The sequence below is a fragment of the Neophocaena asiaeorientalis genome, unplaced genomic scaffold, assembly GCF_003031525.2.
Source record: "Neophocaena asiaeorientalis asiaeorientalis breed wild unplaced genomic scaffold, Neophocaena_asiaeorientalis_V1.1 scaffold896, whole genome shotgun sequence".
Lineage (NCBI taxonomy): Eukaryota > Metazoa > Chordata > Mammalia > Artiodactyla > Phocoenidae > Neophocaena > Neophocaena asiaeorientalis.
The window spans coordinates 372,243-384,790 of NW_020175779.1; the positions used below are offsets into that span (position 1 = coordinate 372,243).

At 49.2% G+C, this 12,548-nt stretch overlaps 1 protein-coding gene across 1 annotated transcript; it reads right to left on the reverse strand.

Annotated features, from left to right (window-relative positions):
• Positions 1-5,255: 5,255 nt before the first annotated feature.
• Positions 5,256-10,101, reverse strand: CUNH1orf53 (chromosome unknown C1orf53 homolog). Its single transcript, XM_024732223.1, has 3 exons — positions 9,801-10,101; positions 6,692-6,793; positions 5,256-5,396 (listed from the first exon to the last, which is right to left on the reverse strand). The coding sequence occupies exons 1-3, from the start codon at positions 10,062-10,064 to the stop codon at positions 5,325-5,327; spliced, it is 438 nt and encodes a 145-aa protein (XP_024587991.1). The 5' UTR covers positions 10,065-10,101; the 3' UTR covers positions 5,256-5,324.
• Positions 10,102-12,548: the final 2,447 nt, after the last annotated feature.

Below are 12,548 nucleotides of genomic sequence, written 5' to 3' on the forward strand. Positions count from 1 at the left end.
CCCGCCGTCGGAATTGACCCGAATCCCTCACCTCTGACCCGCAGCTCCCTCCACCTGTCTTTTATTTTCTATTTATGCTTCCAGACCGGGAAGAGGAGGAGAAAGGGGTGGGCAGAGGACACAGACGCGGACCAGTGCAGGGAGACAAGCTCCGAGGCCGCGTTCAGCCCTTCCAGCCTCTCAGTAATCAGGGAAGGTGTTAATGGAGGACTCGGCCGTTTGGGAACCTCATAAAGCCGAGAGCATCTTGAGCCTTGGGCGCAGCGGGAGGGCTGGAGTCCCGCGGCGCGCCCTGGGCTCCCGGGTCTCCATCAGGCCTTGGCCTTCCAGGTGCTGCTACCTCAAAGATGCTGCTGCCAGCTGGTGCCTGCATAGACGGTGAGCGGGCGGTAGCTCCTGCAGGGAGCTGGGCTAAGCCACTGATTGCTCACCCGTCACCTCCCCGCCTTTCCCTCGCCGTCCTCCCTTTCCTCTCTGCGCTCCCGGGCTTGGCGCCAGCAACCCAGCACTTTGGGGTGCGTTCTGCGCTCGAGGGTGGCGTTCTCGGCCGGGTCAGCGCGAGGGCCCGAGGTATCTCTGCAGCCCGGCTCTGGCTAGGAGGCGGGGATGGAGATCCAGCCGGGAGAAAACTAACTCAAACCCTGGGAAACGAGAGTTCGCGGGGGCACAGACAGACTCCCGCACCTGGATGGGACGGGGGCCCGGTTACCTGGTCTCGGCTTCCCGAGGGGCTGCGTCGCCCCACCAACCAGGGGCGCAGTCAGGCCGCGGGGAACGGAGAGAGAACCGGGAAGCCTGGCCTCTGGCCAATTATTTACCTACTCGCCCACCCGGTGCGCCCCTCGCGCTCAGAGATGGGGGCGGGGGGATCTCTGGGAGGCTCCAGCGCGGATGCGGAAAGGGTGTGAGCAGTGAGACTGGCCGCTCCACGGTGCGGGTCCGGGTGGGGCTGCCGCGTTCCCTTCCTGCCCCTCCACCCTTGGGCTGCAGCAGGGGCTCCTCCGCTGGGCGCGGGCCGAGCGTGCAGGGGGTTGGGGGGTCCCGCACATCAGCGAGCCGCAGGAGACCACTGCCCGGGATGGGGGCCCGTGGGACTGTGCAGGGGTAGACCCACCACTTCTCCCGCTCCGCAAGCTCTGCCCACAGCTTAGGGCTGGCAAGGGATCCAGCAGGAGCCGCGAATCAAAGCCCTCAGGCTTTCTCTTTCCGTCCCACGTCCCGGAATGTATGTAGCTCAGAGCACCCCGGTAGAGTCCCTCTTTCTACCGGAACCCTTGGTTGCACTTAGCCAGTCCCACCAGCCAACTATTGCTACTAGTTTACCTTCTAAGTTCCCCTCACCCCCGACGTTCCCCTTCCCAACCCGTCCTCTTTAGCTCTTTCTGTCCTCGAGAATCCCCCCTATCTCGGTTCGTGTTCCCAGCCAGGAAGCGGACAAGCCTCCCAGGTTCAGCTCCTCCGCTTGGTGCCTAGGCCGTCGAATGGATGGACGGCGACACCGACCCGAAGACCTTCAGTTGCTCCCGCTCATCTGTGTCCAAAGCAGTGGGTTTAATCCTCTTTGGGGTCACGAACCGTTTTAGGTATTTGATAAAAACATGCATTCTACACACACACACACACACACACACACACCACACACACACAGAGGCAGAGGTGCGCGTGCGCGCACTGAAGCGCACACAGAAGCTCACACTTCAGAATACAAATTTCGGATGGGAAGATGCTATCGCCAGAAATCTTCCAATCCTCCCAGAACCCATGATTCTGAGTTTTTACTCTCTTTTACACCCACGGTCTCAGGAGGATGGTGGGGCATAAGTCTGGAGGTTCTGGGCCAGGAGCCCGACCTGGAAACCGTTTGTAGGGGCGAGGATCAGCCAGTGCGGGGCTTGGGCTCTCTGCAGGGCATCCCGCGGGCCTGGGTAGACAAGAGTCAGCTGCGAGTTCTTCCACGACATTTTCTCAGAGATCGAGCTCTCCAGAGGCGCGCAAGAGGGTGCCAACACACACACCCCCGCCACACACACACACACACACACACACACACACACACACACACTTAAACATCTGACTTTCTTTTTTTCCTGAGGGAGGGGATACTTCTGGCACCCAGAAGTACCTTTTAATTGTTGTAGGGTAGTAAAAAAGAGCACCGAGTTTTAATCCTCCTTCACGGTCAGACGTCCCGTCCACAACTCAAGCCTTTGCTCAAATGTAAAGAAAATGAAAAGGCAGGTGTTGACAGGCAGTGGGCAGGTGGGGGGAGGGGGGCTCCTTCGGGGAAAGTCGGGGATCGTGAGGCCTCAAAGTGCTCAGGGGAAGGCGACATGCCGATAGCCGTTTGCCAGGTCGTGGGCCCCCTTCCCCAGCCTTGTCTGGAGACCCCGCTGGCCTCCGGCGGTGGATCCGGGCGCGCGGGAAAGACTTGCGGTCGCCTTAGGACACGGTGCCCTGCGGGGAACAAAGACCCGCGCCGCGTCCGGGGAGCATCCCCCCTTCTCCAGGCCCTTCTGGTCCAAAGACACCCACACCGGTGTGGGAGCTCCAGGTTGCACTGGGGGCGGGGGGGACGCCCTTCCCTTCCTTGCTCTGCAAAATCGATGGGGTCGGTGTGGCTTTTGGAAGAGGGGGGAATGTGCACGTAATCCACCTGCTGGGAGAACGGCCCAGGGCAGGGCCTTCCCCGCGAAAGGAAGAACCACCACGGCAGGACCGTATCCCCGCCCTCCACCCCGCTAAACACCGCACAAGACCCCCCAGCTTCCCCTTGGGTCTTTCAGTTTTAGAAACAATCTAGAAATCAATCTCCCTTGATGTATGGTGCCTGCCTTGCGGCGGCAGGACTCTGCAAAAACCTTAAAAGTGGAGTAGCAGCGGAGTTGATTTAATCTGGGAAGTCTATTTCTCGGTATCCACGTGTATTTGTACACACACACACCCAGTAAGAAACCTGACTTTTTACTTTACAAGGTGCGAATACAATAGAACCTGAAGTTCTTGCAGCGAGGCCCATTTATGTGGCCGTATTGTGTGTAATGTGGGAGCACCCGCCGCTGCCATCCCCGACGTGTGGTTCACGAGCATCTACCCAGAACCGCGGCCGAGAACTTCAGACCTCGGCTCCCCGGATCCAGAGGCAGGAAAGAGTAAGAGCGTCCCCCTCCCGCCCACACCCCAGCGGCGGCTCCTCGGCTGTTGTCGCCAGGAAGCCTAGAAGTTCTGCCAGGAAGAGTCACAAAGTCCCATGCAAGGGTCCTCCCGTCTTGGGCCAGTTAGGCACTGCAGGAGCTGCACTGGGAGAAGGAAAGAGCTGCCTCTAGGAGGGAGGCATCCCTTACCTTATTCCCATCTGCCAAGGGGCTTTCTCAAAACACTGCCTTAGGAGGGGGCGGGGACTGGGGGGGAGCCTCAAAGTGAACTTGCAAAAAGCAAATAGAACTCTTCTCTTTGCTTTCCTCCTCCTCTTGTGTCTCCAGAAAGTTGGCCTTCTCCACTCCATTTCCTTCTGGTTTTCCTCTTGGGACTGCTGAAGAAAGCCCCATACAGCTCCCACCCAGAAGATGTCTATGGTAATCTTCAAGTCTAGTGGGAAACATGGAGCTAGCTGGCTGCTCGTTGACCTAAGAGTGGAAAGGAAAGTGGCTCCCAGGAGTCCATAAACCTTTCTGGAAAGACTGACTGCCTCCTCTGTCACAATGCTGATCCCTTCTCCTGTTCTCCTCCAAATAGTTCCTGGAGAGGGCAACACCAGGCCACAGACACTGCTCTTTACATCCAAGGAGGGCCCCGGGGCAGTGTTGCTGAGGGAGCCACAGTCAGGAACATCAGAAACACTGGGGCACCAAAACCGCCAACAGTTTTGGGAAACAACTTACTATTTGACATAAAATGAACACATGGCACATTTAGAGACTTAATGGGCTTCTTTTCACTCATTTTACAGTTTAGAAGGTGTTTTGTTTTGAATCAAATACGGGAGAAGGCACCAGAGTCTTTTTGCTGCTTAAAATTTTTAGAAAGCTTTAGAAAAAACCTTCATTGAGGGCCATGGGCAGAGACAAAGGCAGACCTCTGAGATGTTGGAGAACCATTCAGATTCTGCCGGGAGAAAAAGCTGAGGGTCAGCTCTGGGTAAAGCCAGCCTTCCATTTCACTGACCAGCTTTCCCCTGCAAGGAAAAGGCTTCCTGGGGGCTGCTATCCTCAGAGGGAAATAGAAAAGGAGGCATGAGGAGGGGACCCAGAACCTGGGTTGGAGACTGAAGCCCAGGGTCTTCGTAGCAGTGAATGAAATAGGTGTAAAGTTAATAAAACATCCTAAGGCAGATGAGCCTGCAAAGTGCCATCAGAGATGGAGGAATAAAATGGGGGGAGAGAAAAAAAGAATGGTTTAATCGAAGCATCTTAAACAGCCTGACCCCCAAGTCAGAATGATTTAAAGGTTTTATTAGGAGAACAGATGGAAGATGAGAGCATTTCTCGCCGCAGAATGGCCCTTCTTGGATACTCATATGCTGCATGATATAGCATTATATCAATCTCCTTATAGCTCAAGATATAAATAAAAGGAAGAATGTATTCAAACTCTTCTGTTTGCCAGCAACCTCCCTTGGGTTGCTAACACTGAGGAGAAAACAGTAGAACTGAGGCTATAAAAAAAAGAAAAATCAAGAGCTACTAATGTGACCCGATTGCTGCTATTTATTTAATGGAACAGTCATTATTTTCTTTCTTCGACATACGTCTAATAATGAAGCAAAAAGAAAGGAAAATAATTATCAGTGTGCCACTTCAGATACACACAAACAGAGACTTCCCTGGTGGTACGGTGGTTAAGAATCCTCCTGCAAATGCAGGGGACATGCGTTCGAGCCCTGCTCGGGGAAGATCCCACATCCCACATGCCACGGAGCCCGTGTGCCACAACTACTGAGCACGCGCATTGCAACTATCGAAGCCCACGCGCCTAGAGCCCGCGCTCCACAACAAGAGAAGCCACCACAATGAGTAGCCCGGGCACCACAACGAAGAGTAGCCCCCCCTCGTCGCAACTAGAGAAAGCCCACGTGCAGCAACGGAGACCCAAAGCAGCCAAACATAAATAAATAAATAAATTTATATTCAGAAAAGAAACACACAAACATCTGCTAGCTTTTTCGTTTTATTGATGTTCTTTTAATACATGTTTAAGATTAATATATGCTTAAGTTTAAGATTAAACTAGTGCCCAACTACTAACAGCACACAAAGCAATTCTGGATTAAGGTTTTATTTATTTTTTAATAAGGCTCAATTAGATGGAGAACAGAAATGAAATTCTTCTCAAACATAAAAATGTGAATTGAATTGCTTCTTTTTGGATGGATCTTTAACATTGACTTGACCATATGGACACTGCAAAAGTAATAAAACAAGTTACTGTTGAATTATTTAACAATCATCTTGAAGAAGTACACTTTTCATGGTGAAAAAAAGAGACTGCTAGTAACGTTCTATAGATTATTTGTTCTACCTCCTATAGACTAAGAGGAGAACGATGGCAACATCTGGCAAATGGTTCTAATTAGGGTCCAAGAATCACTTCCTAAATGCATCCTTCCAACTTCAAGAATTTTACTGTCAAAACCTCACCCTTAAAAAATTCTCCAGTCCTCAATTCAGGCAGAGCTCTTATGGGTTTGATTAGAAACAGCTAATGGCACAGGCAGGAACATCCATAAAAGTGAAGGCTTAATTTTTCAATACTGGCTACTGTTAATACAAGCATTTAATGTCAATTCCTTGATTAGAAAGTAGGTCGCTTAGAGGAAATAACTCCTTCTTGCCCCCCAAACATACAGTCGAAGTGGTCTATAAACAGAGCTTATCTGTTTATAATCTTAACTGTATAACAATTTACCTTACTAGTAGTATGCTTTTAAAAGGTTAGAGGGAAGAACCCATTCCCATTTATTTTTTGTTCAAAGTAGGGAAGTATTACGTAGTTAGTTCATCTTAATCAGTGAGCACAGAGATATAAGGCTGCTGAAATATACATTTTAGGAAACGTACAGCACTAAGTTTGGAGTAGCAAGTTTCATGGTTATTTTAAAGACACAGTAGAAAACAACCACAGAAAGAATGGGGGGGAGGGGGGGTGGGGGGGAGAGAAGGAGAAGAAAGCGGAGGGGAGGGGGAGTAGTAGTCATAATAATAATAGTAATAATAATGGAGAAGGAGGAAAGGAAGGGAGGGACACGGAGGGAGGAAATCATTATCATTATAAAAAACCTACCTGTCAATGTTAGGCAAGTATCTATTTATTCAGCTAAAAATGAAAAATAAATGCTTCCTGGGATCTAGTTTGCAATATTCCGGATTTCTTTTCCTGCCCTCTTTCTACTTGCCTAGTAAACACAACTTATTTGAAACCTCGTGAAAAGTTTCCTCGTAATAAAGAACTCCCATGAATTTCCAAACACAGTGTTTCAAGGAACTGATGCTCACGGTGAAACGTTACAAAATTCCGTTAACTTTAAAGGTCCTCTGTTGGTCCTAAGGACTTTATTGTCCGTGGCCAGAGCAGCTTGTGAAAAGTGCACACCAGGTTCTATTTAGCATTGTTATTCGACTTGTTTTTCAAATAATAGGTATTTACGAAGTCACAGAAGCACCGAAAACTGCTGCCATCCTGCCCAACTGGTACTCACGTGTCTGCAGGTAGAGCCGCAGCATCTGCCTCTCTGCAAGTGGGCCAGCCGGGTGAGCACCATGTAGCCGGTAGCTGGGTCCACGTAGTTCAGCCGGCCAGCCTGAAGAGCAGTGAAATCAAACGATTCATTCATCTCAATATTCATCGTATCTCCTCACCATCATTCCTACTCATCAAATACTGCAACATTTTCTTCAAACAATATTAAACTTCTTCCCAGCCATTTTCGTGGCACTTGCAATTAAGGACTGAATGCATTCCAACATTATACACAATCCAACTTTATGTGACCTGAGGAGAAAATACACAGTTTGAGAAAAATGAGAAGTTGATGGAAAAACAAGAACTCCTCTATACCCAATAACGATGTAGCCACTGCTCAGGTATTTTTCATTCAGTTTCTAGGTAACAAGTTTAATAACAGGTGATTTAATGACTTTAAGAGGCTGAAAATGAACTTTCACTCAGAAGTTGCAGTTGCAATTTCAGTACTTAAAATATGTGGATAATGATTTAAACTTACAGAAAAGGTGCTAATCAAAACCAACAGTCCTTAGAGAAAAGTACTACCTTTACTATTATTTAACACTTTTCCTTACCTTCATCGTGTGCTACTCCACTGCATATTTTGCGCTGTTTTCTTTCATTTTTTTTTTTTTGGAGTGTTGTTAGTGCCATTTTTAAGCAAAATAAAACTATTATTTTTAATATATTAACACTCACTGCTTCACGACTTTGATCAAAAGCAGCTTTTACTACAGCACTTCAGATGTCAAGAAAGCATCCTCTATCTACATTCAAACATAGTCTTAAAAAGCTGTCCCAAGCACGTTGTGTGAAGACAAATAATGCAACTTCTTCTGTGGATTTGGGCCACATGAGTGACATTATTTATTTAGCCTTGAGATTTTGAAGGGGAACTGTCTCCTGGGCTTTTTCTATAACCCTTTTACCACGCAGTAACTCTGCACCACTCTTGCATAGAGCCTTTCCATTAAAATACACGTGACACTTAAATATCTTCTTACATGTATTTTTGCGTATGCGGCAAACTACTTCTTCAGAGTGTCTTCCTTAGCGGCTGAATATTTTGTTCTGGTTCAGCTTCTCATCAACTATGCGTCATGAATAAAGCGTGGAGTAAAAGGACAACTAGAGTTCAAGCCTAGGCATCCTCTAAGGCATTCCAGCAAAGTGAGCCCAGGGCAGCAGAAATCCAGCCATCAAGTCCCAAGGCCAGCCTAAGGGGCCTCCCGAATCCTTTGGGGCCACAGAAGCAGATTACATGAAACCAGCAGCACTGAACACTACTTTAGAACGACTGATTGTCAAGACCTTGCTTCTTTATTTACTAAGTCCGTGTTGGAAGACTTGGAAGAAAAGCAAAAGAACGCTGGGAACTCTGTTAGCAGATTTCTTTCCACATTTCATGGCTGGGAGTCTTCTGGAACCTGGGAGCCTCACAGATTGCTCCTGGGCTTGGGCTGCTCTCCTGCTCTCCAAGTCAATGGGGAAACTCTGATGGCTGCCCACGCAAACGTAATTTGTCCTCAGTAAGTGAGCCTCAGGTCATGGTGGCAACAGACAAAGGCAGGGCAAGAGTGTTGACAGTCTGACTGGAGAACAAGATGCCCAGTGATGCAGGTCAGCACACGTGAGAGAGCTACCTGCCTGCAGGTGTGGAAGAAGGACCACTGTGAGGGGACTCTGATTTGTTGAACAACAAAAACAACAAGCTCATTATTGGGTTTGCTTATGGTCTCCTAGACAGCCATTTAACCTGCGATTCTGACACTGATGAAACTGTGTGAATTCCTTGAGTGAGAAAAAGTTTCTTTCCCTTCCCGGGCTGATTGAGCTGGTCGTTCCAGGCCACTGGTGTTTGCTCTATAGAGAACGATACTTTTTGCTTCTATTTACCACATTTATATAGTGAAGTGTGGGAACAAATTACACATTATTTTAGAGTATAAACAAGAACCATCAAAAGCTGCCAGTCATTTCCTAAAGAGTCTTTGTGCAAAAGTTTCAAGACAGAAGTGGATCTCAGGGCCTACTAACTGTGGGAAAAAAAAAGTCAACTTTAGGCAACCTCCAAGGTTTTCTTCTCTGCTCCCCTGGTTCAGGCCAGACCAAATAACACTAGTCATGTCAAGTGCTGGTCACCCGCAGGCTACTTTTGTATCTTTTCTATATATATTTATCACAGAGCTCACTTGCTCTTTCAAGATGATACAAATATAAACATGCTACCCTTGAACGTATGTAGTCTGTGTCAGAAAGCGTTAAGGGAGGTGACAAGTTTTGATATTGGTGCTAACAAGCAATTGTCAAAACCCCAAACCAGAAGAACACACAGCTCTAGATTGTCTAGTAAAAATGTAAACGCCTATTTATACTTTCTTTTGTAACTCTGCTCCGATAGGTGGAAAGGACGAAAGGATGACAGCAAAAATTAAAATAAAAATAAGTTCATGTTTTATGTTTTCATTATTGAAATCATTGGATGGCAGTGTTTAACTGATACTGCAGATAAACACACACATATTTCCCTGTGACTTCTCAGCTCCTCTACCTCCTCTATCAATGCCTTACACCACTCCCCCAACCCCAAACACACACGCACACACATGCGCGCGCGCACACACGCACACACACACACACACACACACACACAGGACAGTGATGACAGGCCCTAGACTGCGACCGGAGTTTAGCTCGGACACTGATCGGAAAGGAGTCGCGCTCATACTCAGGATAGAGCCACGTTAACTCTTTGCCCGGAATAGGAAACTGTGGCCAGTTTTCAAGCGAAAAGTTCTGAGCGGTAAGCTTGCACGCCGTCAGAGGCCCGAGGCAAGACTGCACCGACCTCCGGCAATCCCTCTCCAGACCGGGGACGCGCAGGCGCACCTATCACCGGGCGGCCGGGGAGGGCGGGGCTGCAGGGAGCGGGGCTGCCGCGGAGGGCGGGGCGGGGTGTCTGGGGAGGAGGGGCCTCACTGCGCAAGCGCGTGGTCCCTGGGGCTGCGGTCCGGGCGGGGCGGGGAGGGGCGGAGAGGGGCGGAGCAACCCGGGTGCCCGTGAGGGACGGGGCGGGGCCTCACCGCGCAGGCGGCGGCGTGAAGCTCCGAGATCCTCCGCTCCGCCGCTGTTAACTCTTTACTCGCCGGATGCGTCGCTGCTCCCTCCGGCCCGCCCTGCGAGTCGGGCCCAGAGCCGCCGCGGTCTCCCTGCGAAGCGGAGCAGAGGGTGAAGCTGAGGCGCTGTCGGAACGCTTCTCCAACCCGGGGCGGTTCTGGCGGCGGGGCGGCGGACGGCTGCCTCCCGAGCGCAGCGCCCACGGACGCCGGGACCCGCCAGGCCGCCATGGCTGCCGCCTGTGGGAGGCGGGGCGCTGGGGCCAAGGGGCGGTCCGTACTGCTCCCGCAGAGCCAGGCAGGGCCCAGACCCGCCACCCCGGACCCCGCCCTCCGACCCTCGACCCCGGACCCGCCCTCCGGTCCTGGACCCCGACCCCCACCTCCTGAACTCGGCCCTCCGGACTCTGACTCCCTCTCCAACCCAGGGCCCCGGCCTCCGGACTCGTATCCCGCCCTCAGATCCCTGCCCTCGGACCTGGACCCCGACCCAGCCCCGGCTCTCTGACTCCAGACCTTGACCCCTGACCCCGGATCCCGCCCTCTGGTCCTGGACCTGGCCCTCCGAGCCCAGACCCCCGACCACGCCCTCGCCCTCCGGACCCGGACCCCGGCCTTCCGCAGCCCCACCGGCCCTGCCCGGCAGATAAAGTGGACCTTAGGCAGCTGAGGAGGCTCCCACACGATGCGGGGACGGGGAAGAACGTGCCTTTTCCACTCTCTGGACTTTCATTCTAGGTGTTCCATTGGTCTTCTGAGGTCACACGTGGACCTTTTTTCTCGTGTCAGACTAGTCTTGGGATCTTTCAGCATAATCGCTACAACTAAGATGCCAGAAAGTGATCAAAATATCCCAGGTTTGTTTGTAACCCGCTTGGGCTCGTCCAGAAAAGGCTGAGTATCTACAGGTGATGTGTGCTTGGAGGGCAGCTGGTAGGGGAGCCCTCACGGCCTGGTTCTTTGACCCAGACTAAAATGAGGACCAAAAGGAAGAACGGGCGGTGGTTTCATGTTGCCAAGTATTTGCAAAATCCAAACTAAAATTATATTTCCCGTCCGAAAGATGAGAGAAAGTTGTTCTGCTACCCTCCACAAAATTAAATTTGAGAAAATTAGCACAAGCCCAGGAGGTAACTTCAGGCGTTAGAAGTAAATTAACACCACTCCTGACTCCCACCCTCAGCCTGTGTTTCAGGCTTGAAGAGTAGCCGTTTTGTAAGTGTTCTTCACTTTTTGAGAAAATGAGGGCAGGAATTGATCCCTGAGGACAAGAGTAGATTGTTGAGTGGTGCAGGAGAAGGATGACCCTGAATCATCACCACCCCTTTTTTGGCATCTGCATTTACCTATAATCATATCTGGATTCTTTTGGTAGATGCTGATTGAAACGACCCTATTGGTCTGTTATAGTGAATCTTATAGTGAATTAATAAACCGGAATCCTGTTTTGCAGACCAATTTCCTTTGTGTTGGAATAATAAATTAGTTATCAGGCTCTGGAGACTGTTTAGTGATCTGAGAAGAGTTCAAAACGTGGAAGCCTGAGGAGGGACCCTCAGTAAAGCTATGGAAAGAGCAACTGTGATTAGAAAAAGGAATTCACCATAAATCAGTTGTGTGTGTTTGCTTTTTGTGGTTTTTTTTTGTCAAACCAAATTATCAAATAAAGGAAATAAGTCTGGAAGTTCCAGTTGATTACATTGTTTTTAAAACTGAGGATGAGGATCTATTAATAGTTCATGACATTAATTCAAAGGATGGAGACCAAATTTTATAGAAATGAAATAGACTAGACCAGGTTCAAATAGAAAATAATAGTCATCTAGGAAGAGTAAACACTAGTTTGTGCAGCTTTTGCTTTGGTGGATGAGGGGCAGGTGTGAATATAAAGGGGTAGGAGCAAGGGAGATCTTTGTGATAATAGAATAGTTCTGTGTTCTGGTCCTGTCAGAAGTCTACACATGTGTTTAGAGGTAGAACTAGAGTACTTTGTTCCAATGTCACATTCCTGGCTTTGATTTGTGTTACAGGTGTATAAGATGTAACCAGTGGGGGAAACTGGGTGAAGGGAACCTGCTGTACTATCTTTGCAACTTCTTGTGAATCTAATTATTTTAAAATTTAAAAACAGTACTTGGAAAAAGAGATGTTAAAAAAAATAGCTTTCGGATTACCCGGTAAAGCAGATCATGAATTAACCAGAACCTTTCCTTATCTCCTCCATCCCCAGGTTTAAAAATCATCCATTAGTTAGTAAGGCCTTTGGGCATTTAGGCTCAGAAAGCTGTTTTGTGGGACTTCCCTGGTGGTCCAGTGGTTAAGACTTCACGCTCCCAATGCAGGGGACCTGGGTTCAATCCCTGGTCAGGGGACTAGATCCCTAAAAATCCCACATGCTGCAACAAAGATCCTGTGTGCCGCAACTAAGACCTGGCGCAGCCAAATTAATAAAAAAAAAAAAAGAAAGCTGTTTTGTACTATTCACGTTACATGTGTGTGCATTCTTATATATCTTTAAACATAATCTGAGCTGGAAATCTGTATAGTTAAGAGTTGATAAAGTATTTTAGTACAAATCGTTTCCAAACAGATTTGATAATTAGAGTGTCATTTAGACTTTGAATAGATTATCTGCCCGTTTCAGTTTTCATCTGATCTTCACACTTGGGAGTCAGTGTCGTGGCACGTCACGTAACTTTCATTCACTGCATCTCT

Bases quoted from the DNA above. Each gene is read 5' to 3' on its own strand.
- CUNH1orf53 (XM_024732223.1), bottom strand. From the start codon at position 10,064: ATGGCGGCCTGGCGGGTCCCGGCGTCCGTGGGCGCTGCGCTCGGGAGG. The intron at 6,794-9,800 runs GTGAGGCCCCGC...ACTGCTCTTCAG, and splicing joins TTCACGCCGCCGCCTGCGCG to GCTGGCCGGCTGAACTACGT. The intron at 5,397-6,691 runs GTGAGTACCAGT...TTACTTTTGCAG, and splicing joins GCGGCTCTACCTGCAGACAC to TGTCCATATGGTCAAGTCAA.